General features: G+C 66.5%; 2 protein-coding genes across 8 annotated transcripts; one reads left to right on the forward strand and one right to left on the reverse strand.

Moving 5' to 3' along the window:
• Positions 1-76: 76 nt before the first annotated feature.
• On the forward strand, positions 77-2,793 carry ATG101 (autophagy related 101). Of its 3 annotated transcripts, none has more exons than XM_021548269.4 (3): positions 77-389; positions 1,124-1,409; positions 1,954-2,793. In XM_021548269.4, exons 1-3 carry the CDS (start codon positions 343-345, stop codon positions 2,356-2,358), a joined length of 738 nt encoding a protein of 245 aa, XP_021403944.3. In that variant the 5' UTR covers positions 77-342; the 3' UTR covers positions 2,359-2,793. The 3 variants fall into 3 exon arrangements, with proteins under 3 accessions (XP_021403944.3, XP_085419163.1, XP_085419164.1); XM_085563037.1 differs by having other exon boundaries at positions 365-571; XM_085563038.1 differs by having other exon boundaries at positions 365-493.
• FMNL3 (formin like 3) lies at positions 2,616-20,073 on the reverse strand. Of its 5 annotated transcripts, none has more exons than XM_085563031.1 (27): positions 19,918-20,073; positions 17,300-17,383; positions 17,140-17,220; positions 16,952-17,028; positions 15,706-15,789; positions 14,663-14,815; positions 13,432-13,540; positions 13,023-13,099; positions 12,852-12,945; positions 12,404-12,478; positions 12,214-12,324; positions 11,983-12,129; positions 11,768-11,869; positions 10,740-10,980; positions 10,526-10,594; positions 10,039-10,163; positions 9,767-9,969; positions 8,480-8,714; positions 8,329-8,397; positions 8,128-8,208; positions 7,917-8,046; positions 7,676-7,836; positions 6,956-7,057; positions 6,777-6,866; positions 6,571-6,682; positions 6,375-6,474; positions 2,616-5,336 (listed from the first exon to the last, which is right to left on the reverse strand). In XM_085563031.1, exons 1-26 carry the CDS (start codon positions 20,062-20,064, stop codon positions 6,383-6,385), a joined length of 3,051 nt encoding a protein of 1,016 aa, XP_085419157.1. In that variant the 5' UTR covers positions 20,065-20,073; the 3' UTR covers positions 2,616-5,336; positions 6,375-6,382. The 5 variants fall into 5 exon arrangements, with proteins under 5 accessions (XP_085419157.1, XP_085419156.1, XP_031363119.1 ...); XM_085563030.1 differs by having other exon boundaries at positions 2,616-5,229; positions 11,983-12,132; XM_031507259.3 differs by having other exon boundaries at positions 11,983-12,132.
• Positions 20,074-20,137: the final 64 nt, after the last annotated feature.

The following is a 20,137-nucleotide window of genomic DNA, read 5'->3' on the forward strand; positions in this document are numbered from 1 at the left end:
CGCTGTCCCCGCAGGGGTCAGCGGGGGACACCGGCCCGCCCGCCCCGCTGCAGTACCGCGCGGAGCCGCCAGCACCGGGGGCGCCACGGAGCCGCTGAGCCGCTCTGGGCTGCGGGATTGCAGCTCTATGGCCCCCCTGGAACGAACCAAAACGGGGAGAGGGGAATGGGCGGACTCGGAACGGCGATTCCGCCCCCGGCGGCACCCCGCGGCCGGGAAGGGCACGGAAGGGGCGAAATCAAGTTAACAGAATGGAGTTCAGAGAGATGAAACGCGGCGTTAATGACCGGAGGGGCCGCTACGGTGGGCAGTGGTGTGCCCTGACCCCCCCGCGCAGATGGGATGATCCACTTCCCTCCGCCCTGCCGTCAGATGGTCGGGACCGGGCGGTGAGTGCGGACCGGGCCGGGCTCGGGACCGGGGCTGAGGGCACCGAGGCGGGTCCGGGGCCTCGAGCCTCCAGGGAACCTGAGGCGCTCCGTGGGAGGCTGAGGTGGGCTCGGGCCGGGACGTCCGGACCTGTGTTGGTGTTTTCGGGGGGCCCAGCCGGGACCCCCCGGGCTCCTGTGAGGTGAGGGTGGGCCCGTACCGGGACACCCGGGTCCCTCCGGGGTGTTGGATCCCTGAGGGGACATTTGGGGTGTTGCAGAGCCCGTCGCAGGACTCCCGGCTGGGGTGTGAGGGGAGCGGGTCGGGACATCGGCGCTTCTCTGGGCTGGTGGGGGCTCGGGGCCCCTGGGTCTCTGCGCGATGCTGAGGGGCTGTGCTGGGACCACACTGCGGGGCGAGCACGCCCTGGGACACGGCCGGGATGTTTGGGGAGGGAGCCCGCCCATCCTGGGACAGCTGGATCCCTTTGGGGCCACCCAGCCCTGGAGTCTCCTGAGCTTCTGCGAGGTGTGTGAGGGCCCGTGTCTGCGGGGTGTGAGGGACTTCAACCAACTCCATCTCTGTGGGGCTACGGGGAGCCTGGATGCTTGTGGCATGTGGGGCACTCGGCTCAGCACATCTGGGTCGCTGTGGATTCCCGGGAGGGCCACACCAGCTCTCTGCGGGGCACTGGACCACCAAGCCGGACTGTCAGCCAACAAACACCCCCGTCCACCCTGCTGTCCCCTCGCAGCCGCTGCTGTGGCCCCTCCGGCGCCACCCCTGCCATGAACTGCCGCGCCGAGGTGCTGGAGGTGTCGGTGGAGGGGCGGCAGGTGGAGGAGGCCATGCTGGCTGTGCTCCACACCATCCTGCTGCACCGCAGCACCGGCAAGTTCCACTACAAGAAGGAGGGCACCTACTCCATTGGCACCGTGGGCACCCAGGACGTGGACTGCGACTTCATCGACTTCGCCTACGTCCGCGTCTCCTCCGAGGAGCTCGACCGAGCGCTCCGCAAGGCTGTCGGGGAGTTCAAGGTAAGGAGGGTGGTGGACATGGGAGCATAAAAGGCATTAAAGGGAAGCCACACGTCTCCGAGGGTGCCCCAGGATGGAGCAGGGGGCTCGTGTGGGTGGATTAAAAGGAGCAGCTGAGGGCATTAGGTCTGTTCAGCTGGAGGAGACTGAGAGGAGACGCATCAGCTTCATCCCTAGGGCAGCTCTGATGTCTGCTCCCTGGGACAGTAACAGGACCAGAGGAGTGGATAGAGCTGTGGCAGGGAAAGGAGAAGGATACTGGGAGAGGGTTCTTCCCCCAGAGGGTGCTTGGGCACTGGAACTGCTCCCCAGGATGTGGGCATGGCCCCAAGGCTGCCAGAGCTCATGGAGTGTTTGGGCACCGCTCTCCGGCACAGGGTGGGATTGTTGGGGTGTCCTGTGCAGGGCAAGGAGTTTGCCTGGATGATCCCTGGGGGTCTCTTCCAGCTCAGGGTATTCTGTGGTTCTGTAAAACCCAGCGGGACGTGCCCGAGGAGGACTCGGTCAGTCCCCGTTCCCCCGTGAGCCCTGTGCTGTCCCGCAGGACGCGCTGCGTGGCTCTGGCTCCGACGGCATGGGGCAGATCTCCCTGGAGTTCTACCAGAAGAAGAAGTCACGGTGGCCCTTCTCGGACGAGTGCATTCCCTGGGAGCTCTGGACCATCAAGGTGAACGTGGTGAACCTGGCGAACGAGCAGGAGCGGCAGATCTGCCGCGAGAAGGTGGGCGAGAAGCTCTGCGAGAAGATCATCAACATTGTGGAGGTTATGAACCGCCACGAGTACCTGCCCAAGATGCCCACCCAGTCCGAGGTGGACAATGTCTTCGACACCAGCCTGAAGGACGTGCAGCCCTACCTGTACAAGATCTCCTACCAGATCACGGACTCCCTGGGCACCTCAGTCACCACCACCATGCGCCGGCTCATCAAGGACACGCTGGCGCTGTAGGGCTGGTGTCACCCAGGTAGGGTCACCGTGGGCCGTGGCACTTTTGGGACAGTGACTCTGCTTGGATCTTCCTCCTTCACCTCCAGAAAGCCTCTGGGATGAGCTTGGCTTGGCCTGGCCTGTAATTTGGGGGTTGCTGCTCCTTGGTTTATGCTGTGGGGTTTTGTCCATCCTGGAGAACTGGCTCAGTGGCTCCAGCCTGGCTGATGACCGGGGTGAGTCCTCAGGGCATGTGTGGCAGCAGCTCCAAGTGGTGCTGGGGCCTGGCAGAGCTTGCTGGGGATCTGGGTGACACCTGAACCCCACCCCTCTGCAGCACACTTGGTGCCACACAGCCAGTGCTGGCCGTGTCCCTTATCACCCCCTGTCCCCCGGTGTCACTCCTGTCCCTGGAGGGGCCAGAGCTGCCCCAAAAATAAAATGTTTCTGCTTTCACATGGAGCCTGGTCACATCCTGGCTGTGGGGGCCATGGGAGTGGGGAAAGCAGATGCTGAGGCTGAGCTGGTGGAGCTCATCACATCCAAAACCGAGGGGCTGAGCTGGGAGGTCCCCACTGCACCCCTGTGTTGTGGAGCTGAGCTGGGGGACCCCAGTGTAGTGGAGCTGAGCTGGGGGTCCCCATGGCACACTCACACCATGGAGCTGAGCTGGGGGTCCCCATGTCACAATCGCACCGTGGGGCTGAGCTGGGGGACCCCAGTGTAGTGGAGCTGAGCTGGGGGTCCCCATGGCACACTCACACCATGGGACTGAGCTGGGGGACTGCAGTGCTGTGGAGCTGAACTGGGGGTCCCCTGAGCCACGGGGTCCCCATTGCACCCCAGTGCTGTGGGGCTGAGCGGCTGCAGTAGAGACAGGCAGAATGGACACTGGGCAGCCCCAGCTGCCCCCCAAGGCACCCAGGGAGGGAGCTGGGGTGACTCCCCTTTCCTGGCAGCACCTGCACCCCTCCAGAGGGGCTCCAGGGCGGAGCAAAGCTGCTGCCCCTTGCCGGGGGGGCACCCAGCGCCGGCAAGCACGAGGGGGGCCGCGGAGGGAGGATAAGACAGCCCTTGACATCACTTAAACCCTCCCGTCTGTCACCGCCACACTCCGCTCCCGGGAGGAAGACGAGGAGGAGGAGGAGGAGGAGGAGGGGGACATGAACACTACCCGCGAGGATGCGGGGGCGAGCGAGGCTGCCCAGATCGCCGTGGTCCTGGTGCTCTGCCTCGCCGTCACCTTCGCCATCCTCTTCCTCGGCTGCAACCTGCTCCTGCAGGCCGAGAGCCTGGCAGCGCCCGCCGCCCAGGGTGAGCGACGCCCGTCCGAGCCTGACGGCGGCACCGAGGGCACGTAGGGAGCGGCTGGAGCCTGGCGGACGGACAGATGGACAGGACGGGCACGGCTGGATGTGGATGGACAGCAGTGTCCTGCAGCACCTCTGAAGGTGTGGGACGGTGCCGGGGGCTTGCGGGGGTGGATGTCACCGAGCTCGTGCAGGGATTGGGCAATGAGCCCGATGGATGGACAGACGGACAGATGGACACGGATCAACACGGATGGACATGGCTGGGCAGCAGCGGCCTTGCCTGCAGTGTCTCCAGTGACCCTCGGGAAAGCAGCGGGATGTGCACTGGGATCCTGCCCTGAGCACTGGGGACTCAGGATGTCACTGAGGGCAGGTGGGACCTGCCTAAGCCTGGCAGATGGACGGATGGACAGATGGACACGGCTGGACAGCAGCATCTTTGCCCACAGCATCTCCAAGGGTCCCCCAGGATGGAACAGGGGGTTCGTGTGGGTGGATTTAAAGGTCCCAGGTCAGCAGCGGTGCTGGGGGGGGCTGAGGCTGGGCCAGATCCCACCCGGGCGTGGCAGTGCTGGTAATCCCCCCAAGAGGATTAGGAGAAACTTTTATTCCCTGTTTCAGGGCTAATCCCTGGCCTGGTGGGGCTCAGCGAGGGAGGCCAGGACCTTGTGCCGCTGCTGAGGGGCTGGGGTGGCATCCAACACCCTCCCAGCCCCTCACGCCCCCATGGCCACATTCCAGCCCTTTCTGCCCTCCTGGCCCCATCCTGCCTCTCCACTCCCTTTGGAACCTCATCCTGCTCCCCCTGCAGCCCCTCCCAACCTCCAATCTGTTCCAAATCACCCATACCCACCAAAAGTGGGGGTGAACTGGGACCACCCCACACCGGAGTGGGGCTGGGGATGTGGGGGGCTCCCATTTTTATCCCAGAGCAGGTCCCCCTCTCCTTAATCCCACAGCTTTAATAACAGCACTACAAAGCTCTGCCGAATGTCTGGTCCCTGCAGATCTCTGTGCCCCCTCCCTGTCCCCCCCGGACACAGAACCTCTGGCCTGGGGGGGCTCCCCAGTTTCCTGGGCTGCCTCTGTGCCCCCACCACGTCCCCCAAAATCAGGCACTGGCCATGTAAAAGACTCCATATATTTCACATGTACAAAAAGTCACTGCGGGGGGAAGGGGCAGGGGGGTCCTGGGGTGGGGGGCACCATCTTGCCCCTCTCCCGGTAACCCCCCCCCAGCCTGGCTTTGGTCCCTTATTTTTTTTGGCACTTAGTGTTCACATCAGTGGTCAAAGTGTCGAGCGCGGGGTGGAGGGGTCCCTCTGGTTCCTGTAGTGGGGCTGGGGGCTCTGAGGCAGTGAGCCCCCCGGGGACAAGGGGACCCTGACGGGGAGGGAGCACCCCACGGGTCAGCTCCTGGTGCTGGGGCCCCACCACGGATGGATTTGGCCTCTGCCTTGGGTGGGCTGGCTGCAGGGTCTCCCCGGGCACAGGGATGTCACCTGTGACGATGGTGGCACGGGGACATTTTGGCCCCGTTCCACACGGTGTCAGGGCAGGACGGAGCCTCACTGGGCACCTAGGGGGCAGAGGGGGGTGAGGAGGGACTGAGACAGCTCCAGTCCTCCCCTGCCCCCCGGTCGGGCTCCTTAGCCTTGCTTGGCTACAGGCGGATCCACCTTCGGGCTGTGGGATGGAAGGAACAGTCAGGGACAGAGCCAGGGACACCTGGCCTGGCCTGAGGGGGTGCCCAGGTGACCCCCCCAGAGTACAGGCACCACAGGCTGAGTCCTCCAGGCACCGGCCTAGGACCCAGTGTGCTCTGGGATCCCCACTCTGGGCTCCAGCAGGACACTGGGACCATACCCTGGCAGTCAGTTTTGCACTGGGACCCTGCCTTGGGATCCAGTTTTGCCCTGGGATCCTGCCCAGAACCCAGTAATGCACTGGGACCTTGTCCCGGGACCCAGCAGTGCACTGGGATCCTGCCCTGGGATCCAGTGATGCACTAAGACCCCACTCTGGGATCCAGTACTGCAGTAGAATCTGTGCTGGAATCCAGCCTTACTCCAGATCCAGTGCTGGGATCCTGTGCCAGGCCCAGGCTTACATGAGGATCCAGTGCTGGGATCTTGTGCTGGGATCCAGCCTTGCACCAGGATCCTGGACTGGAATCCTGTGCCGGGTAGCAACATTTCATAGGGATCCAGTGCTAGGATCCAGCTCTTTTGGGATCCTGTTCTGGGATCTGGCCTTGCACTGGGATCCTGTTCTGGGATCCTGTGCTGGGATCCAGCTCTGTGTTGGGATCCTGTGTTGGGATCCAAAATTGCACTGGGATCTTGCACTGGGATCCTGTGCTGGGATCCAGCTCTGTGCTGAGATCCTGTGTTGGGATCCAGCCTTGCACCAGGATCCTGTGTTGGGATCCAACATTGCACTGGGATCTTGCACTGGGATCCTGTGCTGGGATCCTGTGCTGGGATCCAGCTCTGTGCTGGGATCCTGTGCTGGGATCCAGCCTTGCAATGGGATCCAGTGTTGGGATCCTGTGCTGGGATCCAGCCTTGCATTAAGATCCTGCCCCAATCCGAAGACGGGGGCACACCCTGGGGTGACAACATGCAGGGAGGGGGCGTGCAGAAGGGGGCATGCAGGGCCGGGGGGGGGGAACCCAGGAGGATCCAGGTGGGATCCAGGGGGATCCAGGCATGCAGGTGGTACCTGGGCTCTTAACAGCTGGACTCGTCGTGGTGGGACGGGTCGCAGAAGAAGCGGGAGCCCCGCTTGGCCGTGCGGGCAGTGAAGGGGACGCTCTTCAGCGCTGCGGGGGCACGGGCAGGGAACGGGGGGACAGGGACACGTCAGCCCCCATGGCTGGCAGGGCCAGGGCGGGGGCCAGGGGCTGGGGGGGCCGTACCGGTGATGATGTCCTCGATGGTGCCATCCTTGCCCTCGTACATGGGCCGGTGGTCCTTGGCCTGGCGCCGCCGCAGCTCCGCGATCAGCTCCTGCTGCTGCCACTTGTTCCGCTGCGAGGGAGGCACAGGGGGTCCAGGTTAGGAACACAGGGGTCCCCTCTGTGCCCCCCTAACCCCAGCCCACCCCGTGCCTGCCTCCACTAACCTTCTCCTGCTTTTTAGCCTCCTGTGCCAGCAGCTTCTCCCGCATCACCTCCTCCTGCTTCTTCCGCGTCTCGTTTTCCTGCTCCGCGTCCTGCCGGGGCGCACGGGTTGGGGGTGTCAGCTTTCCCCCCACCATGGTGTCACTCGCCTGCAGGGCATCCCCTCCCGGCCCCACCTCACCTTGTAGGAGTGGATGAAGCGGACAAAGACCGGGAAGAAGACAGATGGGGGGGTGGTCTTGGGGCTCTCGCCGAAATACCGCACCACGGTGTTGTAGGCGTCCTGGCACAGGAGCGGTGGTCAGGGATGGGCAGTGCCCGGCACAGGAGGAGTGCAAGGCAGGGCGGGCAGCACCAGCGGGCAAAGCAGGGCAGGAGAGCACAAGGAGCGTGCAGAGCAAGGTGTGGGTGACAAGGAATGCACACAGAGAGAGAGAAGGAAGGTAGGAGGAGTGCACAAGGGCCGTGCAGAGCAAGGTGTGGGTGACCAGATGTGCATGAGGAGTTTGCAGAGCCAGGACAGAAACAGATGTGCACAAGGACCATGCAAGGCAAGGTGTGAGTGACCAGGTGTGCACGAGGACTATGCAAGGCAAAGTGTGAGTGACCAGGTGTGCACAAGGACCATGCAGGACAAGGTGTAAGTGACCAGGTGTGCACAAGGACCGTGCAAGGCAAGGTGTGGATGGCCAGGTGTGCACAAGGACCATGCAGGACAAGGTGGGGGTGACCAGGTGTGCACAAGGACCATGCAAGACAAGGTGTGGGTGACCAGGTGTGCATCAAGACCATGCAAGACAAGGTATGAGTAACCAGGTGTGCACAAGGACCGTGCAGGACAAGGTGTGAGTGAGCAGGCGTGCCCGTGGCTGGTGCCAGGCCGGCTGGGAGCAGCCCTCACCTCGGCCGTGCGCGCGTCGCGCTGCAGCCGCTCGAGCTGCCCCTCGCTGCCGCCCAGGAAGCCGCGCAGCACTGCGCTCTCGTGCTGCCCGCACTCCCGCCGCAGCAGCTCCATGCCCCGGCCCAGCTCCTTCACATCCAGCAGCACGTTCTCCAGGGACACTGCAGGGACACGGGGTGGGTCAGGGGCTGTGTGGGGCCGGGACAGCGAGGTGGGGACACGGGCACGGGTTGAGGGGCACCTGCCGCAGCCTTCTCCACGAAGTGCAGCTCCTGCCAGAAGGTTGCCAGCTCTGGGTACTTCTCCCGCACCGTCAGCGCGATGAAGTGCAGCAGCGTCATCTTCCTGTCTGTTGACTTGGTGTCCAGGAGCTGCAGGAGGATTTGGGGAGGGGGTCAGGGCTGTGGGATGGGAACCTCGGGGTCCCAGGGAGCCGGGGAGGGGCTGCCCACCAGGTCCAGGCTCTGCAGTTTGAAGCCGTAGACTGCACCACGTTTGCTGCTGTTCATGTAGTTGCCCAGCGCCAAGATGATCTGCAGGGGCAAAACAGAGGGACTGGAGGGTCAGGAGGGAGCGAGACCCCCACAGGATCCCCCACACCCAGCTACAGTGAGGCTGAAGGACCCCCACCCAGCCCGTCCTCCCATCCCCACCTCCAACATGTGCTTCAGCTTCTGCGACGACTTCACAGAGGCCGAGGCCGCGATGATGGCGTTGAGCTGCTGCAGGGGGACAGCACAGGGTGGGGGCTCAGCTGGGGTTCAGGCTGCGGCGGGTCTGGTATCCCCCTCCCCAGCTCCATACCGGTGTCAGCATCTGGACGTTCTCGGCGAAGTTGCCGAGGAAGGCCATGATGGCCATGCGCTGCGGCAGCCGCTCCACCTTGCTGAACTGCAGCATGAAGCGGTCCTCGTCCGCCAGCTCCTCCAGCGGCTTCCGCTCGCGCTCGTACTGCCGCAGCGCCTTGGCCTCCGCCTCCGTGGGCAGGAACCGCATCAGGCACTCCACAAAATCCACCGGCAGCGTCGCCAGGTCAAACCTGCCCCGCGCCGCAGTGTTGGGGAGAGGCTCCCAGCGGTGCCCGGGCTGGGAAACTCTGGATCCCAGCCCGGCTCCCTGCGGCCTGCTTGGCCATCCTGAACCACAGCCAGAGCCCTGCAGCCTGCCTGGTCCTCTGTGCCCTGTCTGAACCTCTGTGCCCTGCCTGAACCTCTGTGCCCTGCCTGGTCCTCTGTGCCCTGCCTGGTCCTCTGTGCCCTGTCTGAACCTCTGTGCCCTGCCTGGTCCTCTGTGCCCTGCCTGGACCTCTGTGCCCTGCCTGGACCTCCTGAACCCCGGTCAGACCACGTGCCACCCAGCCAAGTCCTCTGCACCCCAACAAGCCCTTCTGCACCTTGCCTGGCTCTCCTGTCAGTCCTCCTCCCTCTGGCCAGACCCCCTGCCACCCAACAAGCCCCTCTGCATTTTACACAGTCTCTGCACCCCACCTGGCACCCCTGAACCCCAAACAACTCCCACTGCACCTCTGCCAAGGCCCCCTGTACTCTGCCTTGGTCCCCTGAAGCCCAAGCAGCCACTCTGCCCCCCAGCCAGTCCTCTTGAACCCTGCCTGTCCCTCCTGCATCCCAACCAGGCCTGCTGCACCCTGTCTGCACCCTCTGGACCCCAGCAAGCCCCCCTGCACCCCAACCAGTGGCCCTGTACCCTGTCTGGCCCCCTTGAACCTCAACCAGACCTCTTGCCCTCCAACCAAACCCAGCCAGCCCCCTTGAAGCCTGTCTGGTCCCTCTGCACCCCAGCTGGCTCCTCTGTGTCCCAACTGTACCCCAACCAAGGCCCTGTACCCTGCCTGAGACCCCCACACCCCATCCAGACCCCCGCTGCACTCTGAGCTTCACACTGGAACCTCAGCCAGACCACCTGTCCCCTGTCCCACAGAGCCCCTCCACACCTTGCCTGGCCCCTCTGCACCCCAACCAACCCCCTTGCACCCCTACCAACCCCCTTGAACCCCGTCCACCCCCTGCACCCCATCCCTGACCCTCCCTGCCCCATTCCTAACCCCCCACCGGACCCCGGAGCAGCCCGTACGTGTGGATGGCGCGGCAGATCTCGTCGGCGCTGCGCCCGGCCTTGCGCAGGGTGATGGCCAGGTTCTTGGCACGGTTGGCTTCCAGCAGCGTCACCTTGGTGGCCACTTTCTGCGCCGCCTTGCTCTTGGCACACACCAGGTCCAGCGCCGGGCCCTGCGCCTTGGTCTTGAACAGCTCCTCGAAGCGCTCCAGGTCCAGGTCCTGGGGGGATGAGTGGGGGGTCAGAAATGGGGCTGGGGGTGCCCAGGTGGGGAGGGGTCCTGGGCTCACCTCCAGCACACGCTCATCGTCCAGCTCGCTGAACACCGTCCCGCTGATCTGGCTGGGCTTCAGCGCTGTCCAGTTGAAGACGGGCAAGCGGAATTTGGTCTTGATGGGCTTCTTGATCCGGATGGCTGCCAGAGGGGTGGGAGCCAGCTGAGCACCCCCAGGGCACGGGGGCACGTCCTGTGCCACCCTGAGCCTGGTGCCATCAACCCCTGGGCCACACAATCCCCATGCTGGGGTTCCTGAGCGGGTGTTCCTTGAGGATTTGACCCCACCACCCTGGTGCCTGCAACCCTTCCCTACCCCTTGTCCCTGTCCCCACAGTCCCTACACCATCCCTGTCCCCGTGGTACCCACATCCTTCCTGTCCCCTAGCCTTGTCCCCACTGTCCCTGCACTGTCCCAGTCCCCACATCCTCCCCATCCCCCGTCCCTACAGTGCTCACACCCTCCCTGTCCCCAGCCACGGTCCCCCCTCACCCCCACGTACCTGAGAGCCCCACGGTGAGCGCGATGGAGGGCGAAGCCCCGGGCAGCGGCGGGGCGGGGGGACACTTCCCTGTGGAGCCATCAGAGGGTGAGACCCCAATTCTGGGGACCACCCAGCCTCGGGAGCGGCCCAGCAGCACCAGCAGCAGGGCTCTCCCTGCCTGGGAGCCCCCCAACCCCTGGGCATCACCCCCAGCTCGGTGCCCCCTCCTCACCTGGCAGCGGGGGCGCGGGGGGCGGCAGAGGGGGAGGCGGGGGCGGCGGGGGTGGCGCGGCTTCCACGGGGGGCAGGACCGGGGGTCTCAGGGTCTCCTCCGAGGGCTCCGGCAGCGGAGGCGGCGGCTCGGCGGCGCTGGGAGCCAGCTCGGAGCCGTAGTGCCGCCGGAAAGCCTCGTCCTTCTCCTTGATCATCCTGCGCAGCGTGTGCACCTGGTGGCTGGTGTGCTCGTAGGTCTCCTGGGGGACAGCCAGCGTCAGCCCAGGGGCAGCGGTGTCGGAACTCAGAATGTCCCTCAGACATTTTTAGAGGTTCCAGGCCTTGCTCAGAAGCATTTGAGACCCTGGCAGGTGGCTGCAAACAGCTGTGATTTTGAGTTTGAGCCATGGGATGAGTTACCAACTTTGAAGGTGGAACAAGCAGTTACAAAAGGTTAGATAGGATAGTAAAAGTAGTTACAAAACAGAGGGGAAATTTTTTAGTATTGTACAGGGGGGTTTTAACACTTGTACAGGGGGGTTTTTACTTTGTACATGGGGGTCAGAAGTTCTAAGATGGAGGAAAGTGGGCTGATCCTGTTCTTCCTCCTTCCTTTTCCTTGCCTCCATGTTCTTGGTGATGTTGGCACTTATAGATTCGTTTAGAGTAGAAAAGCACTTTGTAATATAGGTAGTAGGTATTAGGGGAAAACTATAAACATGTAATACATAATATATCATATAAAAGCTAGCAGCAGGCCTAGGCAGGGGGAGAGAAGAAGAAGACAGCAAATAAAGATGTCAGGGTGTGTGTGTGCCTCTGCCTGAGCTGCTGAGCAAACCACAGCAGCTCAAGGAGAAAATCTTTTAGATAACTAACAATAAACTGCCTTGAGACCAAACAACAAGAGCCTGCACAGTTTTTCTTTAGAATCACGGGTTGGAGGAGGAATTTCACCACCACATGGGACCCCAGAGCAAGGCTGGGGTTCTCAGAGATCGGGACCCTTCCCCGCTCCCCACAGCCCCTACGGCCCCCCCAGCACACCTTGACTGCCTCCAGCTCCTTCTCTCGCTGCAGCAGCTGCTTCTCCAGCTCCGCCACCCGCATCATGTTCTCGTTCTCCAGGTCCAGCAGCTTCTCCGTTAGCTGGGGAGAGGGACACGGCTGTGACAGCAGCTCGGGGACAGCCCTGGCATCACCGCTGATCTCCCTGGCACTCAGCAAGGGATGTCCCCGCATCCCCCCCCGTGCTCACATACATGGGACAGGTGCTCCTCCAGCTCCTCCACCTTCTCCAGGGCCACGTTCTTGGTCTCGGCATCCTCCAGCAGCCCCCCCACGTCAAAGACGTTGTCCAGGTACGCCTGGATCTGCACCTGCAGCTTCTCGCTCTCTGTGTGCCTCGACTTCTGTGGGCACCAAGGCAGCGTCAAGGATGGGGGGAGCCCCCCAAGACAGTTCCCCGGACCCTCGACTCCCCTGGCCCATACCTGCAGGAACTCCTCCAGCCCCAGTTTGGTGAACTCGTACTGGAGATGCACACGGAAGTTCATGTCCTCCACCGAGTGCACCACGATGTTGATGAACTGCATGCAGGCCACCTGCAGGCAGAGCTGGCATCACCAGGAGTCCTCCTGGCCCCCAGAGAACCTCCCCCTGGCCCAGGACAGGGTGTCCCACCATGAAGTCAATGCTGCTGTCCTCGTTGCGGAAGTATTCCATCAGCCGCTCAAAGCGGTGTTTCTCCTTGCACACCTGAGCAGGCAGAAATGGGGTTCACCTGGCATGGCCCACTGAGCCTCCCCCCATCTCCTGGACCCCACTACCCGAATCCCAGTCTGGTCCTGGTGTTCCCAGACCCCCCGTTCCTCATCTTCCCTGATCCCTGCATGCCCTGCACTCCAGACTCCCCTTCCCAGCCTGGTCCTGGGGACCCTGGTGCCCCCATCCCAGCCTTCTCTTGGGGTTTCTCTCACCCCAGATTGCTCCTGGGGTCCCCAGTTCCTCCATTCCTGGGGTCCTACTCCCCATTCCCAGCCTCATTCTGGTGCCCCCATTCCCCCCATCCCAACCTGCTCCTGTCTCCCTCCATTCCCCCATCCCAGCCCGGGTTCTCATCCTCTTGTACCTCCTTGAAGTTGTCGAAGGCAGCGAGGATGATCTCGTGGCCACCCCTCACCAGGCACACGGCCGCCAGCAGCTCCAGCACCAGCGCCTTCATCCTGGCCACAGCATCACCATGGGTGTCACCCCCAGCCAGCCCTGGGGACCTGTCCCACCCTGCCAGACCCTCCCTCACCTCGGGTTCTTGTTGTTGAGGCTCAGGGCGATCTCGTTGACGGCGTGGGGGTGAGACATGACCAGGTTGAAGCCGTACTGCGGGGATGGAGAGAAAACGGCGTCAGCCGCGGTGGCGGAGGTGACCACGGTGTCCCCACCACGGGGGTGACCACGGTGTCCCCACTGCGGGGTGATAACTTTGTCCCCCACTGCGGGGTGATGACAGTGTCCCCACCATGGGGGTGACCACGGTGTCCCCACCACGGGGTGACCACGGTGTCCCCACTGCGGGGTGACCATGGTGTCCCCACTGCGGGGTGATAACTTTGTCCCCCACTGCGGGGTGATGACAGTGTCCCCACCATGGGGTGACGACGGTGTCCCCACCACGGGGTGACCAGGGTGTCCCCACCCCGGGGTGCCGGTACCTGGTAGTTCATGATGGCCCGCAGACACATGATGCAGAGGTGGACGTCGTCCTTCTGGCTCACCAGGCGCGAGTTCTTCAGCGCCCTGCGGCTGGGCAGCGTCCCGTAGCTGCGGGACAGGGCAGGCGGTGAGCAGGGACGAGGGACAGCGCGGGCACAGCTTGAGCACAGCGCGAGCACAGCGTGGGCACAACCAGGACTTTGGAGGGGCAAAGGCAGAGAGAAGCAGCGGGAGGGCGACAGGGACAGTCTGCAGAGGAGCAGCGAAGCCGCCGCGGGGCAGCCGGTACTTACCCGGCAGGCGGGCGGGCGCGCGGCCAGGTGGGCACGGAGGAGAGAGAGAGAGGGCACAGCCAGAGAGGGGCACCCCGGCCCTGGAAGCAGAGACGGGGCGCGTCACCCCAGGGCACGGGGGCAGAGCCAGAGCGGGGTGAGCAGAGCCGCGGGGGCAGAGGACAGGCAGGGTGGCAACGGCGAGACGGTGACAGCAGCACCAGGGCTGCGCGGGCGGGCACGGCACGGCACAGCACGCAGAACGGGACGTGGCACATGCGTGGCACAGCCTGAGCTCCGGGCACCGCGGTTGTGCCATGCAGGTAACGTGCATGGCAGGGGATGGGGCAGGGAGTGGCACCAGGCAGGATGGCACAAGCCATGGGGACAGCGCTTGGCACAGCACGCACCATGGCACACCAGGGCACACGGGCACACACCATGGCACATGGGCACACACCACGGCAGCCAGGCACACACCATGGCACAGCAGCACACATCAGAGCACCCTGGCACACACCACGGCACAACGTCACACACCGTCACACCCTGGCACACACCACGGCACCCTGGCAAACACTGTGACACCCTGGCACATACCATGGCACACCAGCACACACCCTGGCACACAGCACAGTACCGTGGCACACGCCCTGGCACACACCACAGCACCCTGGCACACACCACGGCACACTGGCATACACAAAGGCACACTGGCACACACCATGACACCCTGGCACACACCAAGGCACACCGTCACACACCGTCACACCCTGGCACACAGCACGGCACACCGGCACACGCCCTGGCACACACCACAGCACCCTGGCACATACCACAGCACACCAGCACACACCACAGTGCCCTGGCACATGCCCTGGCACACAGCACAGCAGGCAGCAAGCGGCAGCGCCAGCAGGACGTGCCCCCGGGCAGGGCCGTGCCCCCGGGCACGTACCGTAGGGCGGTCTGGCGGGCAGAGCGTGCCAGGCTGCTGGCGAAGGGGGCGGGCAGGGCACCGGGCTGCTGCAGATCCTCGATGGAGCGGCTCCAGGAGCGCAGCTTCTCCAGGGTGCCGTCCTCGCCGCCCTCCAGGCCCTCAAAATCCAACCTGGGGGGGCAACACGCGGGCAGCGGGGGGCACAGGGCTTTGGCGGGGGGCACACAGCTCAGGTGGGGGGCACAGGGCTGTGCCAGGGGGCCCAGGGCTTTGGCAGGGGGCACGCAGCTTTGGCAGGGGACACGCAGCTTTGGCAGGGGGCACACAGCTCTGATGGTTGGCACAGGGCTCTGGCGGGGGGCACACAGCTTTGGCAGGGGGCACAGGGCTGTGCCAGGGGGCACAGGGCTCCAGCACAGATGCAAGGCACCCAGCGGAATCCAGCGCTCGCACAGGGAGCTTCCCCACCCCCAAAAAACTTCCAGGCCCCACCAAGGCCCCCCGATCCCCCCTCACCCGGGGACCCCCCGATCCCCCCTCACCTGCGGACCTCCCGATCCCCCCTCACCCGGGGACCCCCCTATCCCCCCTCACCCGGGGACCCCCCCGATCCCCCCTCACCCGGGGACCCCCGATCCCCCCTCACCCGGGGACCCCCCGATCCCCCCTCACCTGCGGACCCCCCGATCCCCCCTCACCTGCGGACCTCCCGATCCCCCCTCACCCGGGGACCCCCCGATCCCCCCTCACCCGGGGACCCCCCCGATCCCCCCTCACCCGAGGACCCCCCCGATCCCCCCTCACCCGCGGACCCCCGATCCCCCCTCACCCGGGGACCCCCCGATCCCCCCGAGCCCGCGGACCCCCCGATCCCCCCTCACCCGGGGACCCCCCCGATCCCCCCTCACCCGGGGACCCCCCGATCCCCCCTCACCTGGGGACCCCCGATCCCCCCTCACCCGGGGACCCCCCGATCCCCCCTCACCCGCGGACCCCCGATCCCCCCTCACCCGGGGACCCCCCGATCCCCCCGAGCCCGCGGACCCCCCGAGCCCACTCACATGACGGCGCACTGCGCAAAGGACAGGTAGTTCACCAGCACGTCCAGCCCCTTGTTCTCATCGTTGAGGAACTCCCGCACCCATCTGCAGCACCGGGGACTCATCAGAGCCCGCAGGAGTCGGGGATCCCCCCCCGGCACAACCCCCCTCGGCACCGAGACCCCTGTCCTGGCACAGGGGCGGCGAGGGCACGGCGGGGGCACTGCCCGGGTGGGCGCAGCCCCGGCGCTATCGGCGGTGCCAGCGCCGGCGCGGGGTTATCTGAGCAGCGCAGGGCAGGGAGGGCGCGGGCTGGGCGGGAGACGGGGCTGGGTGCGGGGGCTGCACCCCCACCCTGGGAACCCCGGGGGGAAGGGGGGGATTCGGGATGCCCCCATCCTTGGGAGGTTGTTGGGGTGCACTTTGCGGGGTGCTGTGCCTCGGGTGGAAACCACCTAGGGAAAGGAGGGGATTCGGGGTGCCCCCACCCTTGGGAGGGTTTTGGGATACACTTTGCGGGGTGCTGTGCCCAGGGGTAAGGACGGGGTGGGGGTGTCCGGGGTGGGGGTTCCCCCAGGAGCACCGGGGGTCCCCAGTCCTGCCCAGGGCCGTGCGTCAGGGAGCCCCGGGGGCCGCGGCCGCCCCTTTCCTGCCGCCGCCAGCCCCCTCGCCTCAGCCCGTTTCCTGTCTCCGGCTGCTGCTATTTTGGGTCCGTGGGCAGGGACGAGCGGGGCCGGCGGCGGGGAACAACCGGCACGTGAACGAGCCCCCCCGGGCACGGCCGTGCCCACCGGGCAACCTCCGCCGATGTCCCCGACACCCCCGGGACGGCCCCGTCCCGACCGTCCCCCCCGCCCCGCGCGGCTCCGGGGCATCCCGGGGCATCCCGGGGCATCCCGGGGCGGGTCGGGGTGTCAGCGGCTCGGGGATGGGGCCGACCGAGCCCTCCGGTCGGTCGGGAGGAGCCGGCCAGGATCTGGCCCCGCTGCCTCGTTCAGGGCGTCATCGCCGGCCCATCCGCCCCGGCATCCGCCCCCGGGAGCTGCCCGCGGGCCGGGGCAGGAACCGACCCAGTTCCTGCAGCGCCTCCGGCTTCCCCTGCAGCTGTGCGGGGCTGCTGACCGGACCCCGCCGTCCCCCCGGGACCCCGCGGGCCATCGGAACTCGGCACCCCCAGCCTGGACCCCACAGCCCCTCTCGGGACCCCACCGGGACCCCACAGCCCCTCCCGGGACCCCACAGCCCCTCCCGGGACCCCCCCACTCACCCGATGTGGTTCGTCCTCAGGCTGATCTCCAGCTCACGCAGCACCTTGGTCGACTCCTGCACCCTCCTCCTGAACTTCTGGAGTAGAGCAAGACTGAGCCGTGCCCCCCAAACCCCCCAAAGCTTCCCCAAACCCCCCAAGTCACCCCCAAAGCCCCCAAGTCACCCCCAAAGCCCCCAGCCCCTCACCTTCCTTGTGACACCGGGCTCCAGGAAGCTGCGCAGCTTCTGGATGTAGGCGTGGGGTGGGCTCTTCACCTGGAACCGCTCCTGGGGACAACAGAAGGGTGGTGGTGACACCAGGACGGCCGCACAGTCCCCAGGACCCCCATGGGCCACCCAGCCCCACCTGGTCACAGATGAGGTCCCACTTCTTCTCGTTGTCATACTGGCGCAGCAGCCGGGCTTTGTCCGGGGGCAGGTTCATGGAGCTCTGGGGACAGACGGGGGGTGTCACCCTGAGGGACACGGGGACCGTGCCCCCCAGAGGGCACCGAGACCCACGGGACAGCCTGGGTGGCCCCAAAAAGCACCCACAGCACAGCCAGGGTCCCCTCTAAGGGCGCCCTGACCCGTGGCATAGCCAGAGTCCCTGGCACCGGGATGCAGCAGCGGGCACAGATGTGGCACGGGCACAGATGTGGCACGGGCACAGCAGTGCCACTGGGGCCCGTGCCAACCACCAGCGGCACCAAATCTCGCCATCCCTGACGCATCCTTCCTGTCTGCAGCCGCTTCCCTGCCGCAACCGCAGCCTCCGCTGCCGACCGTGGCACGAGGCCAGGCACTGGTGCCAGCTCCCCGGGACACCGGACATGATGCCCAGCACCAGTGGCAGCTCCCCAGGACACCAAACACAACGCCTGGCACTGGTGCCAGCTCCCCGGGACACCGGACAGGACGCCTGGCACTGGTGCCAGCTCCCCGGGACACCGGACAGGACGCCTGGCACCGGTGGCTGCTCCCCGGGACACTGGACACAAGGACCAGCGCCGGTGCCAGCTCCCCGGGACACCGGGCACAAGGCCAGGCTCCAGTGCTGTTCCGGGGTCACTGGGAACACCCCAGGATCCTCCGTGTGGGATGTGGCACAGGACAAATGGGCTGCCACAGTGGGCACCAGGGATGCCAGAGAGGGCCTGCCCCGACGGGCAATGACACCCCAGGGAGAGATGCCAGCCCATGTGGGCGATGTCACCCTAGTGGGAGATGCCACCGAGCTGGGTGATTGTCACCCCAGTGGGTGCTGCCAGCCTGGTGGGAGATGCCACCGCAGGGACGCAGCTCGGGGTAGCCCCGTTACCAGGAGCCGTCACCGTGGCTGCTCCACCCCTCGTGTCCGCTGAAACCGGCCCTGCCCTGCTCTTCCCGATCCCACGGGAAACCGGGACAGAACCGGGGCAAGGCGTCCCGCAGGTTCCCACAAGACCGGCCGCCAGCGCGGTGCCACCAAAACTGCCCCCAGAGGGGCACCGTGCCCTCCCCACAGGGCTGCGGATATTCCCCTCTGGCCACCAGAAAAATCCCGGGCGTCCCGGGGAATGGGGGCGGGAAGGAGGCACAGGGACCCCGGCTGGGGGCGAGGGGCGCCCGCGGGGGGCTTTGAAGCGCGGCCGCCGGTCCCGCCGTTCCCGCCGCTCCGTTTCCTGCCTTTGTGGTGGGAGCGCGGCCGCTCCCGGCCGGCCACTTCCTCCGCCGCCCGCCCCACCGGGAGCCCCCATGGTTATCCCGGGGCTGAATCCCACCGGGAAACGGCGGCACCGGTGCTGGAGTCCGCCCCGGGGCTGGGGGGCTCCGGGGCGGATCCTCGCCTCCGGGGCCGCCGGGCTTCCATCACATGATGGAATATTTTCCGCCCCCGGCAGCAGCCGGGACGGCACCGGGAGCTGCCGACGGCCGCGGGGACATTTTGGGGGAGGCAGGTGCCGCCACCCTGCAAAGTGACCCCCCCCGGCACCGGTGTCGCCCGGCAGGACGCGTCCCCCCCGGCCCGGGCCCCGCGGGGACCGGCGGCCGCATCCGCCCCGCGTGGGATGCGGGACGGGCAGCGCCGCCGCGGGCGGGAGCCGCTCGGCACCGGCGGGACGCGCCCCCGCCGGGGGTGCCGGTGCCCCCCGGTGCCCCCGATTTCGGCTTCCAGAGCCCCGTGGGACCACATTCGGCATTTCCTGCCCGGCTGCGGCTTCCGCTGGCGGCGGCTCCCACCGGGATGGCGCGGCCGGTTGCCGGGGGGCACCGGTGTCACCCAGCCGTGGTGTCCCCGCGGTGTTCCCCTCCCAAAACAAAACCGGCGCTGCGGAGGGGCCACCGGGACGGCTCGCGGGCCACCCAAGCGCCGGTGGGACGCCTCCGCGGTGTTGGTGGTCCCGGTGGCACCGGGGGCACTGCCGAGCCACGTCCCGGGGCCGCGGTGGCAGCAGGGCGGCCACCGCCCCGGCTGTGACAGCGGACTGGGGACCGCGTAGGACACCCGCGCCCCAACGGGAACCACTTCATCCGCCGGGAAACCGGGAAGCCCCGCACCCCGCGGGGAATCCCAGCTCCGCGGTCCCCCGCAACCGCGGGGAAAACCCAACTGCAGCCCCGCGCGCTGCCCCGACCGGACTTTCCCGGCTTGCAAAGTCCCCGGGCCTCAGGGGCTCCCGTGGTGGCACCGGGAGTGGCGTCAGCCCCGGGGCTGTCCCGGGTGGGGTGCTCCCCACGGCCCCGCGCCACTGCCCATCCCCGCGGGCACCGGCGCTCCCCGCCTGCCCCTGGCGGCTCCGGGCGGCGGTGGCGTCCCGGCGGTGCCCGGTGCCCGCCAACTGGTCCGGGAGAGCGCATGAGGAGGAGTCCCGGGGAGGGATGAACCGGGGGGCGCTCCGCGGGAACACCGACGGAGCGAACAGGCGAAGTGCACCGGGGGCACATCGGGAACGGAGGGTGAGCACCGGGAACTGGGGACCGCGGCGGGGGTCGGCCTCTCACCAGCACTAGGGCGAAGCGCTCCTCCAGCTCGCAGGGCTCCGGCATCGGCATCTTGCCTGGGGCGAACAGTCCGGCTCCCCCCGGGGCCGCCGGTGTTCCCGGGCCCCGGGGCAGCGCCTCCCCGTCCGCGCTCTCCACGTTCCCCATCCCCGGCCCAGGCACCGGGGGGCGGTGGGGGAGGCTCAGCCCGTCGTGTCCGGCGCTGCCACCGCCTCCCGGT

Source organism: Lonchura striata, chromosome 29, assembly GCF_050655825.1.
Source record: "Lonchura striata isolate lonStrDom1 chromosome 29, ASM5065582v1, whole genome shotgun sequence".
Taxonomy (NCBI): Eukaryota; Metazoa; Chordata; class Aves; order Passeriformes; family Estrildidae; genus Lonchura; species Lonchura striata.

Coding starts and splice junctions, on each gene's coding strand:
- ATG101 (XM_021548269.4), top strand. CDS start 343: ATGATCCACTTCCCTCCGCCCTGCCGTCAGATGGTCGGGACCGGGCG. Junction 390..1,123: donor CAGATGGTCGGGACCGGGCG/GTGAGTGCGGAC, acceptor GTCCCCTCGCAG/CCGCTGCTGTGGCCCCTCCG. Junction 1,410..1,953: donor AGGCTGTCGGGGAGTTCAAG/GTAAGGAGGGTG, acceptor GCTGTCCCGCAG/GACGCGCTGCGTGGCTCTGG.
- FMNL3 (XM_085563030.1), bottom strand. CDS start 20,064: ATGGGGAACGTGGAGAGCGCGGACGGGGAGGCGCTGCCCCGGGGCCCG. Junction 13,100..13,431: donor GGGCCATCATGAACTACCAG/GTACCGGCACCC, acceptor CCATCCCCGCAG/TACGGCTTCAACCTGGTCAT. Junction 12,946..13,022: donor CTCAACAACAAGAACCCGAG/GTGAGGGAGGGT, acceptor TGCTGTGGCCAG/GATGAAGGCGCTGGTGCTGG.